Source organism: Coffea arabica, chromosome 11c (assembly GCF_036785885.1).
Source record: "Coffea arabica cultivar ET-39 chromosome 11c, Coffea Arabica ET-39 HiFi, whole genome shotgun sequence".
In the NCBI taxonomy this organism is placed as follows: domain Eukaryota; kingdom Viridiplantae; phylum Streptophyta; class Magnoliopsida; order Gentianales; family Rubiaceae; genus Coffea; species Coffea arabica.
The window spans coordinates 3,233,253-3,249,955 of NC_092330.1; the positions used below are offsets into that span (position 1 = coordinate 3,233,253).

The 16,703-nt window shown below is 32.9% G+C and overlaps 2 protein-coding genes across 6 annotated transcripts; both read left to right on the top strand.

The window, feature by feature from the left end:
* The first annotated feature begins 857 nt into the window (after nt 1–857).
* LOC113715501 (uncharacterized) lies at nt 858–11,909 on the top strand. Of its 5 annotated transcripts, none has more exons than XM_072069857.1 (4): nt 858–1,522; nt 9,106–9,187; nt 9,347–9,395; nt 11,417–11,909. In XM_072069857.1, the coding sequence occupies exons 1-4, from the start codon at nt 1,075–1,077 to the stop codon at nt 11,483–11,485; spliced, it is 648 nt and encodes a 215-aa protein (XP_071925958.1). In that variant the 5' UTR covers nt 858–1,074; the 3' UTR covers nt 11,486–11,909. The 5 variants fall into 5 exon arrangements, with proteins under 5 accessions (XP_071925958.1, XP_071925959.1, XP_027095512.1 ...); XM_072069858.1 differs by having other exon boundaries at nt 11,452–11,909; XM_027239711.2 differs by lacking the exon at nt 9,106–9,187 and having other exon boundaries at nt 11,417–11,867.
* Nucleotides 11,910–14,196: 2,287 nt separating this feature from the next.
* Nucleotides 14,197–15,117, top strand: LOC113716416 (acidic endochitinase-like). Its single transcript, XM_027240744.2, has one exon. The coding sequence runs from the start codon at nt 14,197–14,199 to the stop codon at nt 15,115–15,117; it is 921 nt and encodes a 306-aa protein (XP_027096545.2).
* The last annotated feature ends 1,586 nt before the right edge of the window (nt 15,118–16,703 follow it).

The following is a 16,703-nucleotide window of genomic DNA, read 5'->3' on the forward strand; positions in this document are numbered from 1 at the left end:
TTAATTTCCCATGTAGAGACATACACTTACCTTCCTCTTTAGCTGGATTTTCATCTTGTAAGAAAACATACTTAAATTTGTATCACAGAGTCATTAATTGAATGATGAAATCGTTGGCTTTCCGCAAGAAAGTCATGAAATTTGACCATTTTGCTAGTCATGCCATCATGCAGACCCCCCAAATGCCCAGAAGGAGACGGCGTACCGTCAAAATTTCCAATGAAATTTCACCATTTTGCTTGCTCGTCATCAAAATTGGATATTAAATTTCTCTTAAATCAACTGATTAATAAGAATGTTTTAGTTTCCACAAGTCTTTGCCAAAATTTTCACGTCAACTGGCGTATCAAATATGGAGAACCAATAGGAGTCACCTATCGTAGGAAGGTACGGATGTTCCTTCCTACCGGAGGAACGCGCGACGCAAAGATCTATTGATAGCACATCATGGAAGAATTCTCAGCGAAGGCAGGCCCATGTCTAAAATTCTCACGGCAAAGAAGAAATATTTGATGTGATTTGTGGCAGGCTCCAATGATGTTTGAATTTTGTATAAGTTTTTTATTGTTAATGTAAACAAAACAAAATTTCACATTATAATTTTTAAATTAGTAGTTATAATTCTTAAGGTTGATTATGTTGAAAAGCAAAATGAGCAGTTATTTTAACAATTAGTATTTAGGTAGTTAAACTAAGAATCTGCCCTTAATAACTTTAAAAAATGAACTTCTTGATCGAAATATCTAAGAATTGTATATTTGGATCTGAATTGAAGTTAAAATAGCATACCTCAGTCCCATAATAGTATGTATATATTTCCCTATCGTCAGTTCTATTAGTAAGCTTAGTCAAAAGAAATGGAGAGAGCGTTCAGTTACATTCCTCTGGGAATTTTATTAGCCAGTTCTCTGGCAACAACCAATATTATTACTGATAAATCTGCCCTTGTGGCTTTAAAAAACCACATAATTTCTTATCCTTGCTTAATCTTGGCCAAAAATTGGTCCAATTCATCCTTTTGAAATTTCTTGTGACTCTAATTGTCAAAGAGTGGTGGCCTTAAATATTTCTAACATGGGTTTTGAAGGCACAATTCCTTCACAACTAGGAAACCTCTCATTTCTTGTTTCTCTGGACATGAGCAACAACAGTTTTCATGGTTATCTGCCAACAGGGATGTCTCATTTGCGTCGACTAAGTTTCATGGCTTTGAGCAACAATAATTTTGCCGGAGAAATTCCATCATGGTTGGGCGCCTTGGATAGACTTCAATACCTATCCTTGAGTAACAATTCTTTTCTTGGTGATCTTCCTGCTAACATATGCAACAATCTTTCAAATCTAAAAGAGGTTGATATGTTTTCGAATCAGTTGAGCGATGAAATACTATCAGATTTATCAAATTGCTCCAGATTGGAGTCGTTATCTTTGTCATACAACCAGTTCAGCGGATCCATACCTAAAGAACTTGGGAGGCTAAAAATGCCTGAGGTGCTACATCTTGCGGTTAACATTTTAGAAGGTAATATTTCTTGGTTAATTTATTCCTTTACTGGATGCCATATTTAAATTTGTTCACTGTAGAATCATATTTCTTGTGCTACAATCTCTTGGTTGTTGCCAATATATTTCGGTGGAAGTATATGACATGTCGATGTTAAGAGGGCATTAATTGGCTTATGCTATAACATAATAGCTTGTCTGGATCTCTCGGGCAAAGTTCACGTGACCTGCTTCTTGAACTTGGAAGTTCATATCTACAGATAAACAATTTGGATGGTCAAATACCAGAAAGCTTTTTCAAAAAATTCCCTGCTTTAAATTCTTTACATAGGGATCAATAAATTCAATGGGTAAATGCCATGGGGATTGGAAAATTAATCTATGCTTAAGAAGCTGTATCTAGATGATAGCTAATTTGATAGGTATGCTGATTTTCAATGAGCTGTAGTCCTAAATTTGGTGTAACTTTTGAAGTATATTTAAATGAGATTGATTTTCTTCATGAATTGATAGGTCTGATTCCAAACGAGATTGACAACTTGTTCAAATTGGAAAGTCTTGACTTGGGATACAATAGGTTTAAGTGGTTCAATCCCAGTTGGGATCTTCAACATCTCAACTGAGGGTACTTGACCTTTTTGATGATTTGATACACTTTAACTCAATACCAAGTGGTGACTCCGATTTTTTCTTAAAGATCCTTTTTAGACTATTATTTTAGGCCCAAATCGTCGCACTTTTTTTAAGTCTCATTTTAGGCCCTTTTCTTTTGTTTATTTTCTAAAATAAAAAACTCATTTTCCAAATCAAAAAATTCATTTTTCTAACACCTAAAACCATTAGATACACAGTTTATTTTATTATTTTTCAAAAAAAAAAATGGACCAGCAAATCTATTATTTTCAGTGCATGTTTTACTTACCATTTGTGTAGATTTATATGATGTAAATCAAATTGTGCTGGATGATTTCCAACAATCTATTAATGAACCATGTTATCCAAAATAGAATATATTAGGGCACTTGTAAGTCCTTCATTAACAAAATCTAGAAAGATAACAGTAGTATAGTTGAAATGATCAGAAGAGACTTTCAAGAAAAGGAAAAAAATGATCAGTAGATCAAAACTTGTTGCTTTTCCCGATTCTGTATCAACGTGAATTCTTTTTTGGTTCAATGACCTTTTTGACAATAATTTATTTGGCGTTCTTCCATCAAATATGTGCCATGGCCTACACAAATTGGAAGATATTTATCTTGGTAGGAATAACTTCAGTGGAGTCATACTTGCCTCTATTTCAAACTGTTCGAAATTAACCGAAATATATCTTGGTGTTAACAAATTCAACGGTCAAATTCCCAATTCCATTGGAATTGAGACACCTCGAAGTTATATATCTATCTCATAGTGATTTGACAAGTGAATCTTCATCTTCAGAAATGAGTCTCTTCACTTCCCTTATAGTTTGCATCTCTTTAAGGGAGATCTGGGCGGCAAACGATCCATTAAATGGGGTTCTTTCGAGATCCATTGGGAATCTTTCTATTTCTGTTGAAACGTTGAATGCAGGGAGCTGTGGGCTCAAGGGAAACATTCTAGACAGCATTGGAAACTAGAGCAATTTAGCAGATTTAGATCTATGTGACAATTGCTTAACTGGCTCAATTCCAAATACGATGTGTGGTTTACAGAGTTTGGAGTATTTATACCTAAGTCAAAATCAGATTAGCGGTCGAATTCCAGGATGTTTCAATAATCTTAAAGATCTCTTGGAGGTCAACATGTCATCGAATTTCTTGAGAAGACCTTTGGCTCTAGAGATAGGAGAATTAGAGAATTTGACAAAGTTAGACTTGTCAAATGATCAGTTTTCAGGTAAATTTGGAGTTTAGAGAGTTTGGATCACCTTTTTTTAGCAAACAATAGCTTGCAAGGATCAATTCCGGACAAACTTTGACTTAGTACCTTTGAATTTGGGCGTAACAAACCGTCCCATTACAAAATAACCTCTCCGGTTGGATTCCCAATGTCTCATATACTTAAATGTTCTCTTTTCAAGAATTAAGTCGTGACTCATGTACTCTTACTATGTAATGAATTAAGACTTGTGTAGATTTGCTTGATTCCAATATCCACCATACCATAGCTATTCTAAACAATAAAATGAAGGACAATAAAGGTGCACATGCATATATTTATTGTGTCAGAACTATTCTAATTTTTTTAAAAATTCAATTAGGAAGTGAAACTTTTCCCTAACTAGCAAAAGATATTAAGAAAATAATTGTTTAAAATTACTATGTTAGCCCATGGTAAAAAATTAGAGTAGTCCCTTTCATTTAAAGTGATGGTAATTTTTTTTCTTGTGAATTCATCCTGGAAGGCACGTTTTCTTTTACCAGTGAAAAATTTGTAATTTTTTTTAAAAAAAATGTAGTACATTTTTTCTTTATCGGTACCGTCACTCTCACTTCATAATTGGAAAACCACAGTCGAAAAGCATTCGGTATCATAATTGAAGACTAAAGAGCTATTGTGTTATTTTCTTGTTGCTTTGATGAAAATAATATGACAGACATGCCTTAATTTTGATAAAAAGGGAAAGCCGCTGCTAAAACAAGGTTACAGATATTTGTAGCAAATGATTGACACCAATTCACTTGTTCTTCCGCATGAAGTTCGTGTCATGGAACATGGAGAATAACGGTGATTAAAACCACGGATTAAATGACTATTAATTTAAGTACGCATGAAACATTACGTTGAAATAGAGTAGTGAGACATCAATCTTAATTTTTGGATCTTTTAACATTATTTTGTCCATGACTTATCTTTCTTAAAGGCTTGGAGGTGGCAAAGGTGAAGTACATATATACAACATTAATATCAGCTAAGAATTATATCCTTATATTATATAAGAATGAGTTGTGATTAAAAGAGTTTTGAATTTCAACCGTATGGATAGGGATTTTTTGAGAATATGAAATGTTGCATAGTATTTTTAAAATTTTTTGATACAATTGAGAACAGCATGTGTTTAAGAATATTTACCAAAATGCCCTCATTTTGAATCTTTGATTTATGGAGACATTTGGGTATTTCTAGAATATGGAATTATTTTGCAACCGTTTTTGCATCGAGTACAACTCATATAAGTTTATGTGTTGGTATAGTTATTAAAATGGTGTTACAGATACATTTAATTGAAGTGCAGCTTTTGTTGTGCAATTAACACAAAAACAAATTAACACGTTGTGCAATTAACACGTTGCCATCACTAGTCGTTGGAGAATATTCCTTTATTTGAAACAACTTTTGTCTGCTCTTTGATGATTTTCAACTGACACTTGTAGGGGTCTTTCGAGAATGATGAAATTATAATAGCATTGATAAAACAAAGTATACAAGTGTGTATTACAATTAGAATGTACTATTATACCTTTGTCATATTTGATGACTATTTCTTTCCACAGTATATATACTATTATTTGTTCAATGAAAAATCCTCTCTAACCATATGCACCAAACAAAGGGGTTTGAATTTCAACTATATGGATAGAAATTTTTTGGGAATGCGGAATGTCGTGTAATTTTTTAAAAATTTTTGATACAACTGAGGGTAGGATGTGTTTAGGTATATTTATCAAAATGTCTTCATTTTGGTACATTTAAAAATTTTGTTGGTATAATTACTGAAATAATGTTATAGACACATTTAATTGAAATGTTTTTCATACAATATATCAAATATTTTAAAAATATTTATAGTAAAAGTTTTTCATATAGACTACCATAGTAAAATTTTTCAAAAATATCTCCAAAAACAACTAATCAATCAAAAAATACTGTCATAGTTATTTTAAAAAAGTTTTCTACTCGAGTATACCACATTCGGACCTAATTTCAATTTCAATATAATTTTGTTCTTATACGTGGATCGTGGAGTGGATCGAGAAAACGGGTCCTAGAGTTTCACAGTCTAAATTACTTATGTTAGATATGGAGCATCCAGCATTTTTATCCATTTGGTATATGACTAATGTAATTCTATCATTAATGCAGATGGCAGATTTAATAAAAATGATGATGTTTTTAATTAAAAGGAAAAAAATGTAGGATAAGTATTGAAAAGCGTATAAATGGGATTGGTCTAAATTGGCGAATAGGAACCACAAACAAACAGAGAAACAAATTATTTTTGCGGGTACTTTGTAAGGCCAAACTGAAATACAAACTTATCACGTAACCATGAGAGTCACGTTTATTTTTTGTTTTTCTTTTTTGTCGTGAGAAGCAAGTTGAGACACGTCTCAACTTATTCCATCCTAGTATATTTTTTGTATAACATAAGAACGAGTACTTCTTAGTGTAGCTGCTTTCCGTGCGGCCACGTGACTGTTGGGAGGAGAAGTTTGCATTTATTTTGCTTCCTTGAATGGATGGAACAGATAAGAATGGATGGAAATGGATAAGAGTGGATTCTTTGGATAAGAATGGATGTAAATGTAAGTGGATGGAAATGGATAAGAATGGATAAGACTATTCCCTTGCTATGGATAAGAATGGATAAAAATGGATGGAAATGTAAGTGGACTAGGCCTATCAACAGTTCGGCTCTAAATTCAGATTCGGATAGGATCCGTCAAATTATTTCGGATTCAGGTAGAAATTTAATTTCATTACCCGGATCCGGACTCGAATACGTTTTGTCAAACAAAAAAAACGTCGGATACAGGATGTAGTATATCGATCCACATCCGACCCGGATCCGGATATAAATAGATTAATAATTTAAAAACATATATATTTATCAATATAATTTGATTTTGGTGATGTATTTGAGTAAGGTCAATTTGATTTCTTTTCTTAGTTGATTTTTTTTGTATTAGTTAGAAATTAGTTTACAAATGATTTTTTTCTCATTTTTTTTGCAGAAAATTGTGAAACTTGAAATGATGCATTTGATATTTAATATTTGAATGGACCTTTTAGAAGTTGTAATTTGTTGTAATTTGTTAGATTTCATATTGATTTTGTCGTTTTGCAATGACTTTTGTAAATAGATTTGTGGTACACTTAAAAATGATTATTGTGAGTGATTTGTGATTTAACTTTGTAATTTGTGGCTTAGATTTGTGATTGGCTTTGAACGTCTTTGTAATTTGCTGCAAAACATGTTTCATTTTAAATTCTTGGCAAAATAGGTTTCGTTTTTAAATTGTTGCAAAACAAGCTTTTGACAGGTTTTTTTCCGAGTCAGATTCGAATCCGAGACCCGTTGGATCCAAATCCGAAACATAGAGTAGAAGACCTGCATGGTAAATGGGCCGAATTCGAGTCCGATGTAGTATGCTAGGTCCAGGTCCGAAATAATGAATTTCAAACCAGACCCGACCCGTTGATAGGCCTAGCTACAGCATAAAGGGTAGGCAATGTTTTAAAACTCGGACCGTTAATTGAACTGGTAAAGTGTTCGGATCAAGGTTCAACCGGTCGGATCGGTTCAACCCTAGTTCAATGAATTTTTTAAAAAATAATTTATATAACTATATATATGCACAAAATAAGACATGCAATAGACTAATTTAAAATTTTATATGATGAAAAGTTTACTATTTTTGAATAACTTGAATTTTAAAAAATAATGAAATTATAAGTTGAAACAAATAAATTTCATCTCAATATCAATTATATCTACGAAAAAATAATCTTAAATCTAACACAAAAATACCAAAATATTTTGAAATTATACAAAATTCATGTCTATGAGAATTTAGACATTTTGAGCTTAAATTTTAATTTATGTTTTTTTGGAATTTAGACATTTCAACTAAAAAAAAAGGAAATTTGGAGTTTGAAGGAAGTCAAGAGAATCGAAAATAGAAATACAAACTTCATAAGAAACAAAAAATGAGATAAAAGTGATTGGTTGTAGCATTTAATAATTAGTTGTTACAGTTAAAGAAAAATAATCTTTTTTAATTTTTTTCAATTTAATGGACAAAAACAAAATTATAAATGGAAGAAAACATCAATAAATTAAAACTAAAGAGGTTTGATTAAAAAAAGGAGTAACAAAAGAAAAGAGGAGGAAAGAGAGATAGAGTTGAAGAATAAAAAAAAAGAATCATGAGATGATGAGATTTTGTAAGAAAAATGGAGAAAAGAAAGATGGATGTTTGTTTTATATAAATAAGTTATCAAAAAAAGGCTAATAAAATGGAATGGTATAATCGTTAATACATTGGTCTTCTATCACAAAGGTCTTGAATTTGAACCTTGGTAATTGTATTTTGCAAAACTTAAAAAAAAAGGAGGAAAAAGTTGAAAATTGGAAACCACTGGTTCATCAATTTTAACGGGTTTGACCGATTTTGACCAATTTTTTGATAAAGTCAACCCCAGTATAGAACCGGATCTGGTTCGGTTTTCAAGTGTGTTTGGATTGTAAATTATTTGAAATAATTTTGTGAAAAAAGTACTGTAGCACTTTTTTGATATGATGTATGTGAGATAAAAAAGGTGATTGAAAAATGTATTGATGATGTAAGCAAATCAGTGTGTGTAAATAAGGTGTAAATAATGTGTAATAATTTACATCCAAACACACATTACTGGCTCGGGGAGACACAAATTAGGTGTTGGTAGGGATTGGAATAGTGTAGTTTACGGTTTCCACATTTTTACTTTACTTAAACCTATCTTTGTCTACCTAACCGGCATGGTCCCGGAAGAATTTGTGTCTCAATTGTCTTGGGCCATCCAGCTTTTTTTCAAAATTCATCATGATGTGATGTTTATTTTTTTGAATCAAAATTTTCTTATATATAAGAGAGAATGCCCAATTATTTGAGCTTTTCTTTTTGTCACTCGTTAATGATCTACTCTACTCCTACTCCTACTCTAATGTGTGTGTGTATATATATCCTTATACTATATAAAATTGAGTTTTGGTAAAAAAATAGGTTGAATTTCAACCGCATAGATGGGGGCTTTCTGGGAAGGTGAAATGTTGTGTATTAGTTTTAAAACTTTAGGTACAAGTTAAGGAAGCATGTATTTGGGTATGTTTACTGAAATGACCCCATTTTAATACATTTAAAGTTGTCATTGATGAGGCATTTGGGTATTGATGGAATGTGTAATTAGTGTGCAACCGTTTTTGCATTTTGTACAACTCATATATGCTTGTGTGTTGGTGTAATTACCGGAATATTCTTTAGCTACCAATAATTCCCTTTTTCAGCCGCAAATAACCGTTTGAGACGTTGCTTTGTCTGAAACATTTGAATGACAATCGGGTTTAGGAAATGAGCGAACAATTTCTCTATCAATGGTAGGAACCCATTTCTCTATCATTTATAATCTGCATTTATGAGCCACAAACGTTAGTCATTTTATCCCCTTTCAGTTTCAAGAGTTAAGGTTTCCCTTTTTGCCTTTGTCTTCAACGAATTGCCTCATCGTTTTCTTTTTCATCCGAACTCAACTCTGAAATTACCTATTATTTCATCATTAATTACACCCAATTCAATTTCCGAATCGTTGGTATCTTAATGTCTAAACGGTTGATTATCAGTTTCTCCCTGTTCATATTCTAAGATTGGGATAATTCTACCTGGCTTCATACTAATCAGCTCAGAATGCTCTTCAGTCCCAGCTACTCCTGGTGGTTCAGCGTGGGGTTAGATTTCACCTCCCTAATTTTTCAGTTCCTCCCTTAATTTTGTCGGTGTGTTCTTAGTACCTATAATTAGCGACTCTTATCGTGTTGCCTAACTGCAAGATAGCATTTTTCGCATTGCCTAACCCCAATTGGTCTGAGTTGGTTATAATCTTATAGGTTTGGAGCAACAGCAAGAAAGAGCTCTCGGTGGAGATTCTGGAATAAGGTTAGCTTTTTGTGTTGCTTTGCCTTTCTGCATTATCAACGACCTTTAATTTGACACAGTTTTATTGTAACGTTGTGTAAATTGATTGATTATATCGTTTATCTTTTTATACTAAGTTTTATTTCTTTTCACAATATACTATTGTTTGTTCAACAAAAAAACCTCCTTCCCCACAGGCATTAAACACCCGCGCGATGCGCAGGCACTTGCCTTTAGTGTATATATATATATATATATATATATAAAATAGAGTTGTATTCTAATACTTATCCGTTGTTTTTTACCTTTTTCTCATATAGCTATTTGACACAGTGAGTTTTCCACACTTTCTTTCTCAATGTCTACGCGCTCTTTGACTAGCTATTTTTTTTCTCTCAATTTTCTTTGTCTTTATTCTTTTTTTCCCTTTGGATGATGTTTCCACAAATATCTTTAAATTAAAATTTATTATTATTCTTATCACATGTGTTGTCATGTTGAATTCTCGATATGCTTTTTCTAACAAATGTCTATCTCACTCTTGACGGTTCATTTTTAATGGACCCTATTAGAATTTTTTCAAATTAAATTTTGAGGAATCGATGGTATGAGAGAGGGAGTATAAGCGAAAGATCTCGGGTTCGAGACCTCCCACTTACCTGAAAAAAAAAGCTTCATTTATAATTCTCTACACAACTTTTACTCTGAATTCTTAGCAATTGTATTTTTTTTATCAAGTATGGTTTTTTTTTTTTCCTTTTTTAGTGTAAGCGGGAGGACTCGAACCCGAGACCTCTTGCTTACACTCCCTCCCGCATACCACATATGACTTTATTAATTCTTTGGTGTTGTGTGTTTTATCAAATTATTAGGGGTTTCCCATGAGCACTTTTTCAAGATTAATTATGATTTTTTCATAAGTGTTTTTTCCTTTTTTTTTATTTTCAGGCCAATTTCAAGATTAATTATGATTTTTTCATAAGTGCTTTTTTTTCTCCTTTTTTTTTTGTTTTCAGGCCAAAATACATAATCTTTGAAGGAGTACTAAAGAAGTAGTTCATATGCAATTTTAGACTTTTCATGCTCAGAGAATTTCTAGAGTTTGAGAAGGCAAATTTTTTTTCTTTAATTTTTTACGGTAGGTGGGAAGTTTCGAATTCGGGACCTTTGACTTATATTTCCTTTTCCTATACTACCCAACTTATCCCTCTTCCTCAACCCAAAAAAAATAGCAAAAACAAGTTCATTGTCTACAACATGGTTGGATGCATGGTGCACAAACCCCAAATCCAAAACTAGTCTTATTCAAGTATTATAGTTTTAAATAATTATATTTGGGATTAAAGGGAATTTTTCATTCCATTGGAGGTGTTTTAAAGTTAGGAGTTTGTAGTAATTATGTGGTATAGAGAAATTATACAAAGCTTTTTTTACATAAAAAATTATACTTTAATATGGTTGAAAATCATTTTGCTTACATATATAATATATACCTATTTTTAGAAAACATTTTCAAAATTTTCATGGTGACGCTATTTATTTTGGCCTTTTGTTTTGGATTTAGCTAAATTATTTTTGCCTTTCAGTTATCACAAAGCTAGCATGAAGAAGTAAAATAGGTGCAAACAAATATTGTTTATTCCTATATTCTACATCAAGGGGATTGGTCACGAAATTCTTAGCAAATAAGTCCAAATGATTTTATGTCATAAATTTCATGTTACTACAATAGGTTGCCAATTGTCATTACTAGATTAGAGCAAAACACTGAAGCAACTTCCTGATTTAAGTTTTTATTTTTATTTCCTCATTAAGCTGTTTACTTTTAGTTTCACTGAATCTTACATGACTATTCACCTTTTGATTGAGTGATGATTGGTATCAAACACTATAAGGTAAAGATGCAAAAGTTATATATGTGGAAAGAATATATATAAGAATGACACATTTCATATTTTTGATATCGCTTCCAATCAACGATAATGGATTGTGCAAATGCACAGGGTTTAATCTAGTTATACAATAAGTGCTAAAAATTTCAGGCTTTCGTGCGCAAATATTTAGATTTGCTGTGCAGTTACCCACAAAGACGTATTCTCAAGCATCGTTAGGGGCGGATTAGCTTGACACTGATGGAAGTACCAGAGACTACTTGTTAATTGAAACATACATCAATGAGGTCTTCAATGAAAATGTACATCTGATGAACAAAGTACTTGAATGCTTTCCCCTTGATTCCTAAATTTTAAAATGAGACACTATGGTCCCAATTTAGTTTTTAAAATATAAAATCTGTTTCATTTGAGGTCTAAAATACAAAATCTGTAGATCTTGCTACTTGCAAACAAAAATATTCACTCCGTCCCACTTTGATAGTCCTGTTTTTCTTTTTCGTCTGTCCCAAATTGTAGTCTACTTTCCAATTGAAGAATGTAGTTGTATTTTAATTTTTCTAAAATGCTCTTATTTAATGTAAGTTGTTGTTACTATAAACCTATCCCATTTAATGAAAGTTGATTCTTCTTTTACCATCAATTCAAGTTTCCATAAAGTTGTACTCTAATTAATGTGAGAGTATTTTAGGAAAATAGCTACCTAAATTGATTGTTCCAACAAAATTAACTACTTTTTCGTAAACTGTGTGAAAAAAAAAATCAGAACTATCAAAATGGGACAGAGAGAGAATAACCCAAAATTTAGGTTGGGATTCGAGCTACATACAGAAGGACTTTTTCAAATGGATCAACTTTTTTCCTTTTTGTTTTCCATTGCAAACCAGTCTAATCCTAATGCGACTGGGCCGGCTGGGCCGCCCTTTCGAAGGGGAGAAAATAAGAAAAGGAAAGCTAAATAAGTTAAACAATCGATTTCTGATAATGATGCAGCACGTTAATCCTCCAAGCAACATCCCCAAGGACTTGATGTGCTTTTTTCTAGTTATACGAAGAATGCTCGTACCCTTATAATGAGTTTGGGTTCAGAACCTCATTTACTATGTGTACTGAAAAAAATTGATCAATTGTATGGAGTTAAATCATTGATATCATGATATGCAAGACAGTTCAGTTGTCCCAGTGGATATAAAGCTATGGGGTAAAATATGTTAGCAATGATTGATTATGTGGGTGCACATAACGGTATATGATGTAACGAACTGGCCATTGAACTGATTTAACTTGTAGATGAGCATGCAAGAAAACCCATATAATTAATAGATATATAAATTTGGAGTTGCAAAGTTTCTCTCCTATTAAGTGCTCTTAAATTTTTTCAAGGGTAAATTATACATAACCCCTTTTAGTTTCATACCTTCTCGCATGGCCAGCTAACAATTTAAAATATCTACGTCAACCCACTATTTTTTCATGCAAACTAGAAACTTGACGAAAAATAGCCTCTGTAATATCGTTAGTTGAAATGTGAGTATTGTTCTTACTTGAGTACTAAATCAAACCACAGCCTAACCATCAAGCAAAAAATGATAAGCGAATTATATGGATAAATGCAAAAACTACAGGGGACAAGTGACTATTCATACCCATCGCAGGTCAATTAAGTGCTACGATTGATTATTCAATCGCTATAACCGATGATACTTTCCATCTATTTTTCACTTTTTATAAAACCACAGTGGCGATGTGAATGTTCTAACGCTTTGGGAGGATCATATATATTAATATGCACATATTTTGGGAGGTTATGTATAATTTACCCTCATTCTTTTTAATGATGTGGAGAAAATTTTGACTTCTGCAAAGGTGTATTAATTAGACCTAGACGTCAATTTTTCGACTTACAAGTTATGCATGACGGTTACTTTCTTACCCAATTACATATTCAACCCAACGTTGTTAACCGTTATCAGGCCTTTCAAAGTAGGACCACACTGCTCTCTATTGTATTGAATAGAACTTGCTCTTCATTATATCCTAATAAAATTAATTTAAATTCTTTTGCAAGTCAACACCGTTCACAATATGTTCATCATTTGTGTAAGTTACACATAAGATTTCATATGAAATTGATTAAGTTTTTCCCTCTTATTAATCATTACAAACTTTATTACAATTTTAAAAATTACAATTTTGACTCCGTTTTCACCGTTCAAATATTTCATATAAATTGAATGTCAAACTATTCTTAAAACAAATTGAATATTATCTTTTGAATATGTTGATCTAAGAATCAAAAGAAAAGGATTGACATTCGGATGGTTTTATAAGACTATACTAATTTTGATATAAGTAAATGGGGAGAAATTCAATGAAGAGAATCTTAACCCTAAAATGGATAATGCTTTTCCATCTCAAAATTAATTGAAAATGGGTAGTAGTCCAAGAACTTATATGTAAGGTAGACCTAATCCGTGTACTTAATTATAAATGCACCTTGAGATCCTAATAGATTCTTGATCGTATATGGAAGTAGTATTAATTGATTTATGGCAACACCTCACCTCTCCACATTTGTATATTATTACATGATTATTTTAACTATTTTATTATATTTAATTTTATAATTGTTATAATTATTGTTATAACTGCTGGTAATTTTTGTATTCGACTTTTGTATTTTTGTTCCAGTGAAACAACATGTACAGTAATTGTAGTATTCCCCAGCAAAATTAAACACGACGACAGTGATGCCATTCACGGTGTTTTTCACAGAAATAGTACCATTCACGTTTTCATGTACTGATGTTTGGATTTTCTGGATGCTGAACATCCACTTGACATAAACTCATCTATAAAATGGTCCATCACTGTGCAACTAGACTCATCAAAGCAAAACCACAAGAAATCACTGAAAAGACAAAAAAAAAATGGCTCTCTCCTTGCAACCGCTGTTCTTAGCAATAACATTCCTGTTGATGGCATCTCTGATCGGGTCCTCCGGAGCTGTTCCAATTTCCACCTATTGGGGCCAAAACCGCACCGAAGGAAGCCTGAAGGAGTTATGCACTAACGGTACTGCTCAATACGTGAAAGGTCCTGTTCAGTACGTGAATATTGCCTTTCTGAGGAATATTGGTGGTGGCCGAACACCTGTATTGAGTTTAGTGCATTGTAATTCGACCACTTGCCCCTTACTAAGTTCGGAGATAGAACTTTGCCAGAGCCTAGGCATCCAAGTGTTAATTTCTCTTGCTGGAGCTCCGAACATTTCTTCCACCGCTGAAGCTTACGAAGTGGCATCCTATATCTGGGACAATTTCTTAGGTGGCAGTTCAAGCTCTCGTCCATTAGGCGAAGCCGTTTTAAATGGTGTAGACTATCATATCCACTCTGGAAATCCAGATAATTTCTTGGATGATCTTGCTCGGGCACTGTCGGGATACAACACACCAGAAAATAAGCAGGTGTACTTATCTGCTGGACCCGAATGTCTTCTGCCTGACCCTTGGCTTGACGCTTCTATCAGAACTGGCCTTTTTGATTACGTGTGGGTGGAATTTTTCGACAATACAGCTTGTCAGTATACCCCAGGCAATCTCACTGCCCTCTTCCAGAGTTGGGACGCTTGGGCTTCGTATCCAGGCGTTAATGCACTATTCCTGGGAATTCCTGTATCCCCAGAGGTCGCACCTGACGGCGGTTACATCCCATATGAGGTGCTAGTTAGTGTGGTTCTTCCCTTTGTGGAGACCTATTCCAACTTTGGAGGGATCATGCTTTGGCCCTACGTTCATCATCACCCACATTACAGTGAGAAATTCAGGGTGCAGTCCTATGCTGCTATCTAATCAGTTCCTGTCGTTATCTATTGGCAGATGAAATGTAGTCCTGGCTCTTCATGCCAGAGGCAAAAATGATAAATAAAAAATGGGTTATCAATCCCCAAATTTAAATCAATTGCTGAATGAAGCGGGATCATGTTTGATTTTGAATTTGTGTCTATTCTTCAGCAAAACATAATGCGAAAATTATGGTTGGTTCTAATTTTTCCTTGTTCTTCAGCAAAAAAGGGAGCTGGAGAAGAAAAGAACATGCAAAAAGTAGTAGATGAAAGCCTGTTTCAATATTGATTGTTGAACATAACCTACGTGCTCAAAAAACTAAAAAGGAAAAAAATCATACCTATATTTTGCTTTCCGTGTCCTATGTATCTTTAGATATATATTTGTTCTCCATTATAAATATATTCCCATAAGAACCTTCATGTGTTTCGGCCTTTCGGGACAACTTGTATTAAAAAATGGAGTTACTATAGCTCACTTCTCCTGGAGTACGTTTACAAAATTTAGGTGCAAATATAGTGCAAAATTGAGAGCTTTTTAAATCTTGGAAGCCTAAATAAAATTCTATTATCAAGCTTCAGAAGCGGGGACGGAGGAGGAATGGGAAGTTTGGGGGGGTTTTTTTGAGGGAGGGAGGGAGGAGGGGAGGGGGAAGGCAGGGGTGAGGGATAATTGTCCTGAGTAAACACCACATGAATGAGGAGGAAATTCCGAAATGATGGCGTTTTCCTAAAAGATTTTCCTAAAAGTGAAAATGCATTCAATTAATACAATCTTTACAACACGCATTTACTAAATGCATTTGTTAAGAAATAAATATTTAGAAAAATCAAAGAATGCATTTGCCCAATGGAGCGGTTCTAGAAATAAGGCTTGCCAAGTTAAAAGTTTTCCAAACCCATTTGATTTTATTAGGGTACTTGTACTCTCACTTCCTTTGCTCTTCTCCAACTTCTCTCTACTTCTTCTCAAAAGGCCTTCCAAATCCATGGATACAATTTTTACTCTGGTTTTCTAATAAAGTCTCTTCTCAAATTTTTTTAGTGAGAGATCTCTGTTTCTCTTAGATTTCCTATTGAGAAATTTCTATTTCTCTTTTGGATTTCTAGTGAAAATTTTCTGTCATCACTAGTGAAATTTTTGTTCAGTTTCTTTTTGTTATTTTGTTGGTATATCTGAATTTATTTTAGATATGGATATCAATCTTTATTTTTTTTAAAAATCTTAGGTCTATTTCAATAGATTTCATAATTATTATTGGAGATTAAAGTAATTAACTAATAGATTTGGCAATTGCAACATGTACAGAATGGAGTTGCAGAGAATTATCTTATTAGAAAACAATCTTGAAATTTCTTTGTATTTTTCATATTTATTCATAATTTTTCAGATTTTGTTGTATCTGTTAAATTGCAGGCTTTGTTTGGCATCTTATTTTTATGGGTGTTTTAATAGACAAATTTTTAACAACTTTTTCTATGGAAACCCCAAAAATTTTAAAAATACGCACGCCAAAAAATTTTCCAAACACTCAAATACCTAAAAGGTTTTATAAAAAGTCTACAGTAGGCTATAGTAGAATTTCAGGCAAA

Bases quoted from the DNA above. Each gene is read 5' to 3' on its own strand.
- LOC113716416 (XM_027240744.2), top strand. From the start codon at position 14,197: ATGGCTCTCTCCTTGCAACCGCTGTTCTTAGCAATAACATTCCTGTTG.
- LOC113715501 (XM_072069857.1), top strand. From the start codon at position 1,075: ATGGGTTTTGAAGGCACAATTCCTTCACAACTAGGAAACCTCTCATTT. The intron at 9,188-9,346 runs GTTAGATTTCAC...ATAATCTTATAG, and splicing joins TCCTGGTGGTTCAGCGTGGG to GTTTGGAGCAACAGCAAGAA. The intron at 9,396-11,416 runs GTTAGCTTTTTG...TAAAAATTTCAG, and splicing joins GGTGGAGATTCTGGAATAAG to GCTTTCGTGCGCAAATATTT.